The sequence below is a fragment of the Tasmannia lanceolata genome, unplaced genomic scaffold (assembly GCF_043159265.1).
Source record: "Tasmannia lanceolata isolate RefF3 unplaced genomic scaffold, GAP_Taslan_0.1 ptg000029l, whole genome shotgun sequence".
NCBI classification, from domain to species: Eukaryota; Viridiplantae; Streptophyta; class Magnoliopsida; order Canellales; family Winteraceae; genus Tasmannia; species Tasmannia lanceolata.
In genome coordinates this window covers 1,487,788-1,503,501 of record NW_027518706.1, presented here as the reverse complement: position 1 = coordinate 1,503,501, position 15,714 = coordinate 1,487,788, and the positions used below count along the sequence as shown (strand labels likewise).

At 39.8% G+C, this 15,714-nt stretch overlaps 1 protein-coding gene across 3 annotated transcripts in view; it reads right to left on the bottom strand.

Annotated features, from left to right (window-relative positions):
• Nucleotides 1-15,714, bottom strand: part of TTN7 (Structural maintenance of chromosomes (SMC) family protein) — a 64,918-nt gene that overhangs the window by 23,091 nt on the left and 26,113 nt on the right. For all 3 annotated transcript variants that reach the window (XM_077369891.1, XM_077369889.1, XM_077369890.1), the window contains exons 18-19: nt 7,168-7,255; nt 6,927-7,076 (exon numbers count right to left, since the gene is read on the bottom strand). In XM_077369891.1, the coding sequence (XP_077226006.1) occupies nt 6,927-7,076; nt 7,168-7,255 (238 nt within the window). The remainder of the gene's footprint in view (nt 1-6,926; nt 7,077-7,167; nt 7,256-15,714) is intronic.

Genomic DNA, 15,714 nt, shown 5'->3' with positions numbered 1-15,714 from the left:
TCCTAGTTTCAGCCCCTCCCCTTTGCAATAAAAAAACAAGCACCTTTCTACTCCAAGCTTCAGCCCCATTGAAACACAAATCTCAGCACCTTACTACTCCAAGTTTCCGTCCTTTTGCCACACTAATTTCCTCACCTTGCTGCCCCAACTTCCAACCCTATTGTGAACGTTTCCGCCCATGTTCAGCCAACCTCTCTCTGACAGTTTCCGCTAGCATTTTTTATCCAAAGCCTTGACATACATCATTTGTTATCCAAGCTTCAATATGCCACGTCGGCTCTATATTGCATGCCAAAATAATAATTTTTGCAGCCATCGCCCTGCACTTCATTGGGTCGCTGCAACCAGCAAAATAAGCCTTGATGTGTGAATGACGCCTGATTGATCCTAGGTGCAAGTACAACACTTCCAAGAATCAAATAGCTTGTTGATGGCTCTTGGCATGATCTAGTTCAAACCAAACCAACCCAAAGCTTTTTGTCCACACTGCTCAAGCAGTTGGCATGACCTAGTTCAGAATAAACCACCCGAAAACTCTCATCCACACCCTGCAGGCCAGATTACAATGTAAGAAGATATGGCACGCCCTTTATTCGGCGTAAAAAGAGAACACCTATTGGAAGGGAGAAACCCTACTAATGTGTTCTAGTATTAATATTCAATAAAATTAGGGAGATGATATTTTCACTCCCTCTGCAGTAATGTGAACAGTGGGCAACTTTAACGCTTTCTGACATCAAATCACGTTAAAAGGGGGCCGAATGCGTACTGCAGGGGGGGGGGGGGGGGGGGGTGGGCGCGTTGAAAATATCATCGCCCTAAAATTATCCAAACAAAATCTAGAAAAAACTTGGGTCGTAATGGAGCTTTCCATATTCTATTCCAATTAAATGTCGATTTTTCCTCCTTCTACTAAATCCAGATAAAAATATCATTGTGAACCTTCCAATGGACTCGGAGGTCCACATTCGAAGATCAGCTTCGACCTGAAAGATAAAAGTTTCTTCCAATAAACATAATAGTTTCAGGACATCACTAACTCACTAGAATGTCCCTAATTCAATATCTTTCGAATTTCTATGAAAAACAATTTCGCATACAACACTCCACACCACCACCAACCCCAAAATCTCCACAACCATTTCCCCATTAGGGAACAATTATGGTGTATGACGTTGCCTATCCCAAGGCCCCGTTGTTTTTATACTTGCAAATCAAATCGCATCCATCTAACCAAATGCTTCAAACACTTCGTATCCCCTTTCATAAGAAGTTTCTTTGGATTTGTTACATTCTTTTTATAATAACCTTTGGAATCTTGATCATTGACAGAGAGTGGAAAGGTAAGTTAGAGAGGGCCGCATTGATAAGCTATTGGAAAAGAGTTCTTCCTAGAACCAAAACAATTTGCAAGCTGGTCCAAATGATTTTTCCCCACATTCCACCCAACCATCACACTCTTTCCATTGTTTGGCACAACAAAAGATTAGTGTGTCGTCAGTATATTATAAATGAGTAATAGATTCCACCCTGCTCATCCTCCCTCTCTCAAAGTAACCTTTCTCTTGCGCCATGATTAACATTCTCCTCACGCCTTCCCAAAACACCGTAAATAGGAATTGGGAAGGAGATCACCCTGTCCAAGACCCCTTGGGCTTTCAAAGAAACCTTCTAGGCACCAATTTGCAAGCTGGTCCAAATGATTCTTCTCCACATTGCACCCAACCATCACACTCTTTCCATTGTTTGGCACAACAAAAGATTAGTGTGTCGTCAGCATATTATAAAAGAGTTATAGATTCCACCATGCTCATCCTCCCTCTCTCAAAGTAACCTTTCTCTTGCGCCATGGTTAACATTCTCCTCATGCCTTCCCAAAACACCGTAAATAGGAATTGGGAAGGAGATCACCCTGTCCAAGACCCCTTAGGCTTTCAAAGAAACCTTCTAGGCACCCATTAATGAGAATAAATAAGGATGGATTCAAACCTGCCAAGTATCAAGGCATTTGTTCACTATGAGGACCCCATCTAGGATTTGTCAACCTTCAACAAATGCTCCTTGGGAAAGGGAGATAGTCCCTTCCATCACCTTCTTTATCCCATGAGTCAAAATATTGGCTATGAATTTATACATACTTCCAAAGAGACTAATGAAACAAAAATTCTTAACCTCTGTAGCCCCCTCCTTCAGAGACAAGAATAGTAGAAGTCTCCTTTAAACTCTTACTAATCATTATCCCAGAATCAGTCCATTACCGCAAGGCTGCTCCAATGGTTTAAAGCATCTAAAGGTAAAAAAGATTCTCCTTTCAGTTTCATTAACTCGGAGATTTGGAAGGAGTAATGTAATCCGTACATGGAAGGTACTAGTAGGCCGTCATTATCAAGTCAATTTCGACATGGGCCAATTCCTTATCTAAATACTTTACGCCTTCCTGTGAATGCTCGTCATGTGAGCATCGTGTACATGGAAGGTACTAAGATCCTTTGCTGCTTACGATTATAAATGTTGCTTGGTGTAAACCAAGAAGCTTGGAGATAAAGTTGAATACATGTGGTCTTTCTAAAGGTAATCCAGCCAGGTATATCTGGCGCTGGAGGTATCCTTAGAGACGATAGGTATGTTGGGTGGATTGAGATATTATAAGGCCATGGGCTTCACTGAGGTTTGGCTAGAAGGTGACAGTAAGGTTTTGATAGATATGATAAATTCCAACCAAGAGCCTCCTTGGTCTATCTCTTATTATAGGTAAGATCTTAAAAGCATTATCTGAGATACAAAGCCCCGACTCTCGTATCAATATAGAGAGAGCAACCACATGGCAGATTCTTTGGCTGACATTGCATGTGATATGAAAAGCAATAATGTATTTTTGAAGTGGAATGATCTCCCTAGATGTGTAATATTTAGATTCGTTGATCTTTTTCTTCTTTTGTTGGGTTGTGAGGCAGGGCTGCATGTCCTCTTGTATGTCTTTATTTTATTAATAAAATTTAAGGTTCAGGCCCGGGTTCATAGATAAATTCCAGGTCAAAAAAAATCTTATCTATCTTGTCCCTCTCATGGAATTCCTAAGCAATCTACTTTTGCTTGAGTTACTCTTTATAAAATTTCACGTGGTAAGAAAAAAAAGAAGCATTCATCACATCGTCCTTTACCATGTTCCACTTGTAGAAAAAGAACGTAAATCTATCAAGCTCCTGAACTATGTTCCCATCAGCAGAGCAAGGTTTTAAATTTTGGCTGAAACCAAAATATTTCGGCCAAAATTTCAAATTTCCACCAAGACCAAAACGGAATTTCGCTTGGAATCATTTTTTTACAGGAATTTGCCCGAATTTTTTTTTTTTTGAAATTTCACCTTGTAAATTTCCATTTTATAAGGTTTCCACCAAAATTTCAGAAATTTCCAATAAAATTTTAGAGAAACCAAAACTTTTCCTCGGAATTTACAAGATCTCAGCCGAAATTTCCACCGAAACCGAAATATTTCGATTTCCATTGCGGCCGATACAGAAACCAAAATTTAAAACCTTTCCATAGAGAATGTAGCCTTCCTCACTTCCCCTCCTTGAACTACATTTCCATGTATTCGGCCATCCTTCAATTACATTTTCTACATTGATCCCATCAGGTCTCGGTTCTATTTCCTTGTGTTTTAGTACAACTCCTTATAGAAACAAATGATAGTGTTGGCTATCGGGCCATTGTCTTCCACCAATTTTCCCCCATTAGCAACCGATAATAGCATTCAATCTCCTTCTATCATTGGAAACTTTATGAGAGTATGTTATATTTCTATCACTGTCCTTGAGCCAAAGCGTTTTTTATTTTTTTTACGCCGCTTGATATCTTCCAATCTAAGAGTATTCTCACAATCTAGCCAAACATTCTCTCAATCTTCCATCCCCTTTTGAGTGAGTCCGGATTTCTCATCATTTTTTTCTAAAGCTTCAACATTTATTAACAACACACATTCTTTTTCGTTAACGCTGCCCATGTCCAGCTGCCTCTACGATTCAATATGATTTTCAATTCTTGGAGCTTCTTCCCAAATTCCCTTCCTTCCCATACACAATCTCCTTCCACCATTTCTTTACTTTTTCTTTAAACTTGACATGTGGATTGTGGAGCCACATGTTATAATAATAGTCAGACAACGGTTCAATGAGGTCTAAAGAGCACTCACTACATTAAGTTTGGAAATCTTTCCTCACATTCCCACGTCAATAAGAAGCAGTCTAGTATGGGAGAATTGGAGGGCTTCCTTTTCTTGTCCACGAGAAATTGTTCCCTCCCATAGGTATATCAATGAGGCTGTTCCTGTTAACGAAATCAATGAATCTCCTCATGTTTGTCGTCCATTTAGTTCTGAAGTTTCATCTCCTTCATAAATCTGATTGTGTTAAAGTCCCCTCCAATGCACTAGACCTGAACTCCCCACCTCTTAGCCACTTCCTATTCTTTCCACAGGTTCTCCATCCTTGGTTTAATCGGACCGTATATTGCAGCCACCATCCCATAGAAATTATCTTGAAATCAGATTCATCTTACTAACAACATGAATGCCCCCTTTACTGCATCCACATTTATCCTACTGCTGTCCCACATAATTGCCATTCCCCCTGCTTTTCCTTTGGATGGGAAAGCCATCCGTTCACCATCTCTAGTTCACATTTCATAATGATCTCCATAACTGCTCTTTTACTTCTCCCCTTCCAAACCCACTTATGTTCCACGCTAATAATATCATCACAACCCCCCTCTCCCTCCCTCCAACTCCGAATTAAAAAAAAATTTGTGGTAACCCAACCACTTTTCACAATTGACTGATTTCGTCAAGTTTTTTTATTTCCCTTCTTACTGTTTTTTATAACCTTTTTTTTTTTTTTGCTAACTTATATTGTAGACAGGAACCCAACTGGTTTGGGACAAAGGCTTAGTTGAGTTGAATAGATATTGTAGACAGGAAACTCAACATGTTATCCTCCAAAAGATTCTTGCATGAATGTGTCAAGCCCACCACTAATAAGCACACCATGAAAATGCTCATGATCAAGTACAGGGAAGAGTTTTTCTTTAAGCAGAGCCCAATACAAGGAAGATTCGATGATAGGATACCTTGAAGAGTAAGAAGAGCTGGGCTCTGTGGTGGAAGTAGATAGTAACTCATAATTAGCAGGTAGTTAATGGCATATAGTGTGTGGAGATATTAACATCCTTCAAGATGTTATTACTTGGGTTTTAAGAGCACGGAATTGGCTGGCTAATCACATCACAGATATGCGTTTGCTTCCTCCCTCAAAACTCCTCACAAATTAACTATTTAGAAAGAGGATGTAAAATGTAACTCCTCACAAATTAATTATTAGAAAGAGGATGTAAAGTATAGTTGTGCAGCTGAAATCCTTTTCCACGAAGAAAGGACAAGCAGTTACAGTGTTCATTTGACGAAAGTTTGGTGTGCAAGGAACAAACCAAATGAACTAGCTTAAGACGTATAGAAATGGCACAGGAAAATCATAGAGTACATTTGGAGATGATAGATTCGACATTGGAGAACCATGTAGTTGATAAAGCCTCGACAAGAAATTCCATTGAATTGGACCAACCATTGAGTCACAAGAACCCTTGACTGCCAGACGCATATCTCACGAGACATATAAACAAATGATAAGCTCGAACTAGAAAACTAGAGTTTTTTCAAGGCGTCCTAAAAGGAGGACCCCATCCAAGAACAAGAAAAATCAAGAAATCTCAGAAAGTTCAATATTGAAAGCGCTAGTTTTGGGCAATGATAACTGGACATGGTTAAGAGCATTTTTTATGATCCAATCCATAGAGGCGGAAGAGATGGAGTGCAGATTGTGAGGGGAGGCAGTGATGATTTTATCAGGTGGAATGAGCAATTTGGGGTGTGTTCGGCAAGGCTTCTCATCCTTGGCCAAATAAAGAGGCGAGAAACCGATTGATGAGATCTGGGGAGCGACTCCGAGTGGCTCCATGGAATCCCGTCTTTGTAGGATGTAAAAAGCGCAAAAGTGAGGAAATTTAAAAACGGGCTAGTGATGGGTCGGGTGAGCTGAACAAAATTTTAGGGATTTCGTTTTTTTTTTTTTTTCATTCTCTACCCCTAAAAAAGAGGCGGAAATCATTATCTAGATTGTTGCCGAACGCAACCTTGGCGTTCAAGATGGAGCTAGATATGCCAAGAAAGAAAGAGTAATAGGGGTCTAAGGTGTACAAAAAACATAAAGAAAGAGTAATAGGGGTCTAAGGTGTACAAAAAACATCATGGGTTTCCCCCATGGGAAAAAGATTGATCCATGAGAGAACATCAGCAAATTAGTGGCATACAGAGAGAGCATTTGCACTCCACATGGGTCAACAAACTATCTGGGGTGGAAATGCCTAAAAAGAAGGGTATAGCAACATCAAGCACCTATATTTAAATGCATAACTATTTCAACACGATCAAATTTTCATTGTGGTGGAATGATTACTAGTTTTCTTAATGGGAACAACTGACACTAAATGGATACAAGCTCCAGGATAGTGCTGGAATCACTTTTGACGATATAATTTCCCCCAAATCCCAACCCTGAACTGTGCTTGTGGGCACAAACAAATTATACAAATTTGTTAAAGTAAAAAGCATTTCTCCAACAGCTTAAGCTTTTGGAGATGTTGGTAAGTTAACAAAATTCATACATGCACGTGCAATATATGCATGTATGTTTGTATCTGTGTGCATAGAGAATCAACAAAATTGCATGTAATTGTACAAGATAATGAGCAAGAACAATCATAATATGAAGAGAGAAAGGGTGCACTTTCTAAACGTGCCCAACCTAGGACGGAAATCAATTAGACATGGCTAACAACTTCATTAATGACATGAAACCATCAATCTCAAAGGATATCTTGAAGAGAATTTCTAATTTGCTCTAGTTCCTCTTCCTTTGTGTTGATAGACTTTGTATTCTGCCTAATAACTTTCATAAACTTCAGTTTGGAACGCCTATCATCATGATATCCCCCCGTCATGCCCCCCTTCTTGCTCACCTGATCACCTGGCATAAGCTAAAAGTGAACTAGTAAAGGGTTCAGACATAAACAACAAACTTATCAAATAAGTTCAAAATAAAAATTCTTGTTCCAAACCTTCCATAGTGATGCAATCCAAACCATCAGTTCGAGCAACCTTTGTGGCCACATCCAAGTTTCGACATACTGCTGTTCTACCAAACACCTATAAAAGAATTCACTCTAAGAAATGCATGTATAAAAAAAATTTATAGCATGGGGTAATAACTACATGGATATACTAAACAATGGAGACAGGAAATCCGGAAGATAATGCTTACTGCAACGAATTATCTTCTGGCATAAAGAAATTATGAACATGATGATCGCATGTAGGAAGCAATAAACTATAACAATTACTCGTTGGCAGTGTCTCAGATGATGTTACCTCTAAAATCGAAAAGCAGAATTATGGAGTGCACATGAAAGGAAATTTTCATTTATTATGTATGAATTTTTAAGATGGGTGTCATTTACAAGCCACATTTACTTCAAGCATTGTACTAAGGGGTTAGTCATTTGAACAAAATACACTAAGTTATCTTCAGCAATTCGTGTCAAATTTTAGGGAGAAAATTGTATGATGGTTTCAATTAAAAATAGTGGGTTCCCTGTCCCTCCCAGCATCGATCAACAAGTTGCCACACAACTAAATTTGATGCTAGAAAAATCCCCATATGCATGGAACAACATCCAGCTAAAAGAATGTTGCTTAACACCAATCAGAAATACTTCTAAGATGGAAGACCATCCCATGATATCAAGTTCCATGTTTCTGACTCAAGTGATTGCAGGATGATTTTTTTTTTTTTTCAAAAGAAAAGTAAACTGTCCCACAATCACTTTGGAGACAAGAGGGTTGAAAGCTATGATAACCAAATAGTTGTGTAGGACCAACACTTCATGCCCAAGATGGTACGATAATGAAACTTGTGACAAGCATTTCATGGATAGTTATGGTGGTCAGAAATAGGAATAACTATCAGGTGCCAAACATACATAGCTAGTTTTAAATTTATTATTGATTCCCTCTTCTACGTAAATTCTAATTAAGTTTTATTTATGAATATTAATTTCATTTCGTTTCGTCCAAAATTCATACCAACGAAGAAACTGATACAGATTACAGATTACAGAAATGCAAGGTTCCAATCAAAAATTTGTTATGTACTGGTTCGTTTCGTTTTGTTCTGATTCATCCATTCAAGACAAAACCAAAAAGAAACTGTTTTTTTTATTCTGAAAATTTTCAACAATTTCAAAATAAGGCATTTTTAGTTTTTTTTTTAAATATTTTAACCTTGTTTTTTTCCTCATTGTATATCTGATCTAAGAGTGTGTAGGACCAACACATCATGTCCAAGATGGTACGATAGTGAAACTTGTGACACCCATGTCACGGACACTTTTGGCGACCAGAAATCAGAATAACTATCATATTCCAAACATAATTAGCTAGTTTGAAATTTATTAGTGATTCCCTCTAAGTAGAATCTAAGTAAGTTTTATGTGTAGTTAATTAATTTCGTTTTGTTTCGTCCAGTATAGAAACTGATACAGATGATAGAAACCTAAGGTCCCACTCAAAATTTCGCTATGTACCGGTTCATTTCGTTTTTTCTAGTTCATCCATTCAGGACGACTCAGAAATAAAAAAATTATCCTGAAAATTTTCAAGAATGTCAAATTAAGAAATTTTTTTTGTTTTTTCCCCTATTTTAACCTTGTTTTTTACCCTTTCTATAGCTGACCAAAGGGAATTTTATGTGTGTTAATCCCTCAAACATATGGGAGCGAGGCATGGCCGCCTAGATGATGAATCACTGTAAGGATACAAAGCAGAAGCTCGTTTTTTTTTGTCCCAATTTTTATGTGTTTCTTCTACTTCCAGAGCATTCTACACTAAAGGGGGAAGTATTAACCTTCTTCAAAGTCTTATAACCGAAGGAGGCACGATATTAACCATCTACACTTGGTACGTTAGTTTTTATTTGTAATATTTATAATTAGGTAAATGTTTTAAGTTCCAAAAAGTGTTTTTATGTTAAAGTTGTTGATATAAATGGTTCCTTATTTTTTTTCCTTAGATGTTAGATGAAGCAACGTAATTCATTATTCACATATCTTATTAAGGGTAATCTTGACTTTTCACATGTAAGTATGTAACCCCGCACCACACACACACACACACACATATATAATACTTTATGAGAGGGAGAGTATTCATCTCTCCTCTTTTCTCTCTACTTTCTCTCTTCTTCTTCCTTCTCTCCAATGGAGCTTCAAACATGGTATCAGAGCTATAAGTTCTGATTAGTTTCGAAGCAGCGAAGAATCACTAAAACAATTATTGTTCATGTGAACAGTACCGTGTGAACAGTAGCCCCATTTGCCTCCTTGTGCCGCACCTCTCTGCATGCTGGCAGCCCCTCCGTTTCCCTGTTGAAGTTGCCGCCCCCTCTTCTCTACCTTGAAACCTCCTTCCTTCTTCCCTACCATTACTCCCTATCCATAAACCTAAACCTAAAATCTAACCGCAACCCTAATCTATGCCCACACCCACTATGGCCACCCCGTAACCCTAAATCCATTGGCGCACCACTCTCTAACCCAAACCCAAAATCCATTCCCGCCCAAAACCCGAAAATCCTTCTTTGAGGTTTTCCCTCTTGATTTCGCTCCTTTTGATGATCTAAACTCCTTCCTCTTTCGCTCTTGTGGTTGTTGGCTCCAGACGGATGCTCTTGTTGATTTTTTCATGGTCGGTGGTGGTGGCGTGTCTCTTCGGCTTCTTTATATGTTCCGGAGCCACGTGATGATTTGTTGGGCCAGGTATCTTCACCCTCATGATTTCTTCTTCATTGTTGTTGGTAGTTGGTTGGTTGTAGTTCATCGCTTGTTGGTTGCTTGTATGCTGGCTTTGTTGATGTGTCAGGGCATGCACTATTGTCTTGGAACGATTGTTTCTTGCTCGGCTGATTTTCTTCTTCATGGTTGTGGTTTCATCTCCTCTCCTTTGTTGCGGCTCGGTCTTGCATTTGTTTTTCAGCATGTTCCTCCTGTCGATTTCTAATGTTCGTGATACGTGGGTTGATGTTTAGTTTGCTCACTTTCGTGCGCTCATTTATTGGTGTTCGTTGTTAGTACTTATTTGAGACGCTTCTGTTATGGCTCTCTCCTCGCATTCGACTCCTACGAATGTTCCTGCTCAGGCTGGAGGAGATAGTAGTTTCCCAGAGGACGTTTTGGAGGTAGTCCTCATTTAGAGGGAGGCCGTGGTTCTGGTAGCACTACATCATGTTTCCTTACTAGTTCTGTTTCTTGGCACATTGACTCTGGAGCCTCCAATCATATGACCGGTAAATTCGATTTACTTTCTTCCTTCCAGCCCTATTCTTCTTTGAGGCCTATGGTTACCTTGGCTGATGGGAATACATCTCATGTTAGTGGAGTTGGTGTTGACTCTCCTCATCCAAGTCTTTCTTTGTCCTCCTTCGTGTCCCTAAATTTCATTTTAATCTTCTTTCTGTGAGTTTACTAAACGTCTTGGTTGTTCTGTGACTTTTATCCCTTCTTACTGCGTGTTTCAGGATCTGCATACTGGGAAGAGGACTGGTTCGGGGCGTCAAGTCGATGGCCTATAATATCTTGATCTTGGTTGTGCTGATTTAGCATTGCAGAGTTCAGTTAATAGTTTTCAGTGGCATTGTCGTCTGAGCAATCTCCCGTGGAGAAGCTTCACCATACAACCATTGTTTACAGTCCCGTTAGTCACTTTCAATGTGAGTCGTGTAAGTTGGGTAAACACCATCGTGTTTCATTTCCTTCTCGTGTTGTTAGTCGTGGTCTCGTCCTCTTGAACTTGTTCATTCCGATGTTTGGGGTCCTTGTCGGACCACATCCTTGTTTGACTTTAGGTATTTCCTGGTATTTGTGGATGATTATTCCCCTATGACTTGGGTATTTTTACTCAGGGATCGTTCTGGGGTGTTTTCTGCTTTTCACACCTTCTATTCAAAAATTTCTAACCGGTATCATTGTTCCCTTGGTTGTTTGTGCACTGATAATGCGCGGGAATATTTTTATTCCTGTAATGGATTTCAGGCCTTTTGGAAAGTCATTGTATCATTCATCAGTCCTCTTGTGCCTACACCTCCCAGCAAAATGGTGTAGCCGAGAGGAAACTTCGATACCTTCTAGACATGACTCGCGCTCACAAGTTCTAAATGAAGGTACCTAAGCCTTATTGGAGTGACGTTGTCCTCACTCCCTATTTTTTGGCCAATCGCCTGCCTTCTTCTATCCTGCAAAATTAGACACCTTTCTCTGTTTTACATATTTTTGGGAACCCATTTCCTCTTTTCCCACAAGTCTTTGGGTGTGTCAGCTTTGTCCACAAATTATCCCCTCGCTTAGACAAATTAGATCCCTGTGCTGAAAAGTGTGTTCCTTGGTTATTCACGGACACAAAAGGGGTATAGGTGCTACAGTCCTCGCTTAAGGAGGTCTATATCTCTGTCAATGTTAGTTTCTTTGAGACTACCTCTTTTTTTTCTCACTCTGCAACTGACCCCATTCAGGGCACTGTGCTTCTTCTTCCTCTTACTCTTCCCCTTTCATCTCCGTCGGTGGCTCCTTCCCCTTCTCCTTTGAAGGTGCAGTCGTAGCCCTCGACAAATCGTGCAGCTATCTGATTCTACGAGCCATCCTCCCAACCATCCACATTCCCAGTCTGATGGATCACCAGTGGCTCCTCAAGTATCTGATGTTCCCCCCCCATTCTTGTTACTTCTTACATTGCATCTCGTACTGATCACTGAGTTTGTTTCCTATGATCGAATTTCTCCTATTTATTGCACATTTCTTTCTGCTTTGTCTACGGTTACTTTGCCTCGTTCTGTTACAGATGCCTTAGCCCACCCAGGCTGGTGTGCTGCCATGGACGCTAAGATGACTGCCCTCCACTCCAATGGTACTTGGGAGTAAGTTTATCTGCCCTCTGTTACTCAGCCTGTTGGCTATAGGTGGGTATTCTCAATTAAATACATACCAGATGGGTCCGTTGAACGCCTAAAGGCACGTCTGGTCGCAAAAGGGTACACTCAGACCTTTGGGGTTGACTACACTGAGACCTTTTCACATGTTACGAAGATTCCCTCTGTGCGTGTTTTGATATCCTTGGCTGTGAATATAGGCTAGCTATTGTACCTATTGGTTGTCAAGAACACTTTGCTTCATCGTGATCTTAGTTAGGAAGTATACATGAAGCAACATCCCGGGTATGTTGCTCCGGGGGAGATGCGACTATCTGTATGATGTTTGTGTAAGGCACTCTATGGCCTCAAACAGTCTCCTAGAGCTTGGTTTGGGAGATTCAGGGATGCAATTATATGTTTTGGCAAGAGGCAGTGTGAAGTAGACCAATCAGTTTTTAGCCTACAGTCTGATGATGGATTCATTTTTCTGGTCGTTTATGTTGATGATATTCTTATCACTAGAAGTACCAAGGTATACAAAATTAAAAGACTTCAAAGAGAATCCAGTACCAAAGATCTCGGTCGTCTCAGGTACTTCCTTGGAGTGGAGGTTGCTTATTCGTGTGGTGGTCTCTCTCCATGTCAGAGAAAATATGTCTTGGATAGATTAAAGGAGGCAAGATCCTTAGCGGTGAAACCGGTTGTGGTCCCTATGGATTCTAATGTTAAGTTGCTTCCTGATCAAGGGGACTTGTTAGAGGACCCAGGCAGATACAAGGGATTAGTTGGCAAGTTGATCCTCATTTGACCATGACTCGTCCGGATATCTCATATGCAGTTGGTGTAGTGAGTCAGTTCATGAGCTCGCCACATACTTCTCATTCGAAAACAGTTCTTCAGGTTGTGAGATACAAAAAGAGGGCCCCTGGTAAAGACTTGTGTTTCCAAAGGCACAACCACATGAACTTAGAGGGCATTACTCATGCAAACAGAAGGTCGACTACCGGTTATTGTACCTTTATTGGAAGAAACTAAGTCACTTGGCAAAGGAAAAGGCAGGATGTCGTGGCTAGATCCAATGCCGATGCAGAGTATCAAGTTATGGCTCGTATATGTGGAGTTGACTTGGCTAAGTCATTACATCTGAGCTCCCTTCAAATATCAACACACACCAACTGTCAATGTTCAAGACTTGACAACATATCACGGAGAGTTTGATGAGAACTCGTGGGAGAGTTCTTTCTCACCCAGAGATGATGATGCAATGCCAACATGGAAGCCATGTCACGCCTAGATGGCTTGGGTGGAGTGTCCAAAGTGCATTCCGCCCATAATGCAGCAGCAAGATTCTGAACCTAACTTTTGAACTTTTAGACGGCAGAATCTCGAAAAGCGGTAAACTAGGAAGTTGTAGATCTTTATGTGATCTTTCAACGAGTATAGTCACCTGTAAATCAGACAAAAGGTTGGAAAGTTATAAATGTTTTAGTATATTATGTTTGTGGGTTCCCAAACTAGTCAAGTTTTGTGAGTTCCAAAGATACTTATGATATGTAAGTCCCTAAGCTAGTTAGTGGACGAGCTTGAGCGAATGGCTGGGGTCTTTCATCTAAAGGGATAGATTTTCATAAACTTAGCAATTGGTAACTTTAAAAAAAAATGATATAGCAATTGGCTTGAGCATTGCTCCCATGTTCTTCTTACCTTAGTTGTGATTTTTGAGTTCTAATTTCTTTCTTCTTCCCACTTAAGCACCCGCATTATCGGGTATCAGAGCCAACTTTACTCTCTCGGGCAAGCTTCGATTTGGTTTCTTCAGGGAGTCACAAAGAGGTAGAGAAAGGAGTGGTAACCAAATGATGGAAGATTTGAGAGATGAAAGCGATGTTGAACTTCAAGCGCTTCGAAGACAAGTTGAGCAACTTATGATGCAACTTGAACGCCAAGAGGCACGTAGAGCGCGTGGTGGATCAAGTCGTGAAGATTCTAGTGACGAGTCCAATGTGAACCCCTTCGCCAATACTCGTGAGGAGGCTGGGTTGGGAATGTTCGACCGTGATTTTTACACCGTCAAGATTGATTTGCCGGAGTTCCATGGTCGTCTACAACCTGAAGGGTTTTTTTTAATGGCTTAGTATCATTGAGAAGTACTTTGATTACAAGGAGACACCCAAAAACCAACATGTAAAGCTTGTGGCTATAAGACCATGTGGCTATGCTTCGACATGGCGAGACAAAGTCCAGGAGATGAGGATCCGCAAAGGAAAGCATAAGATTTCTTCTTGGGAGAAAATGAAATCTAGGCTTAAGGAGAAATTTCTTCCATTGGATTTTTCTCAAATTATATTTTCTCAATTCAACAAACTGCGCCAAGAATCCAAGAATGTACTAGACTACACCGAAGAGTTCTACAAACTCATGGCTCGTAAATATTCAAGTGAAGATCAACTTGTGGCTAGGTATGTTGGTGGTTTGAAGTTTCCTATCGTTTTGAGGTTGAGATGCACCAATCATTGAGTGTCAATGATGCTTATCAACTAGCCTTGATGGATGAGGCTAAAACTTGCTCACCCTGGTGTCAAGAAATTTGTGGATGTATGTAGCCTCTATCCTTCTACCAAAGGTGAATCTTCACATGGTGGAGATGCAAATTCGAAATCTAAACATTTCAACAAAAATTCTACAAAATGAGCTGCTACACATCATGTTGGAAATCAGCTAATCCTTCCAACAATCCAAATGCTTTTTTAAAGTGTGGTCAAGTTGATCATCATTACAAATATTGTCAAAAGATACGAGTAGTGGCTTTCGGTGATCAAGAAAATGATGAGGATATTGTTGATGATTCAAAACATCCCATATATGATGAGGAATGTGACATACACATGGTTTTAAATTTCGGCCGAAACAAAATATTTCGGTTTCAGCCACGACGACGTAAACGAAATTTACATGAAGTCGTTTCTTTACAAGATTTCGGCGAAATGTCAAATTTCGTTTTTAGCCTTTTTTACAAAATTTCCAACTAAATTTTTTAAAAATCCACTGAAATGTTATAATTCCCACCGAAATTTATGAAATATTCACCGAAATAGCCAAAATTTCCACTGAAATCGCCGAAATTCTAGACATTTCGGTCAAAAAAATTTTTTTTAAAAAAACAAAATCATAATCATATTTTTACATGATTTCGGCCGAACTTTCGGCCCGAAACCGACACCGAAACCGAAATTTAAAACCTTGGACATACAACATGAGGAGATCAAACACGAAAAAGGAGAAAGCTTAGTGATCCAAAGAGAACTTAGTACACCAAAGGTTGATTACGATGATGATCATTCCAATATTTTAAAGACTCGATGCAAATCTCATGACAAGGTTTGCACCATTGTGATTGATGGTGGGAGTTGTGAAAACATTGTATCTCATGGAATAGTGATCAGGCTCAAGCTCCAAATCGATCCCCATCCAAAGCCCTATCAGATTGCATGGTTTAAGAAGGGTAATGAGGTACAAGTCACTAAGCGATGTTTGGTTTTATTTTCTACGAGTAGAGATTGTTTGGTGTGATGTAATTCCTATGGATATTTGTCACGTGCTCTTAGGAAGGCCAGGCAATATGATAGACATGTCACCCATGATTGCTGTA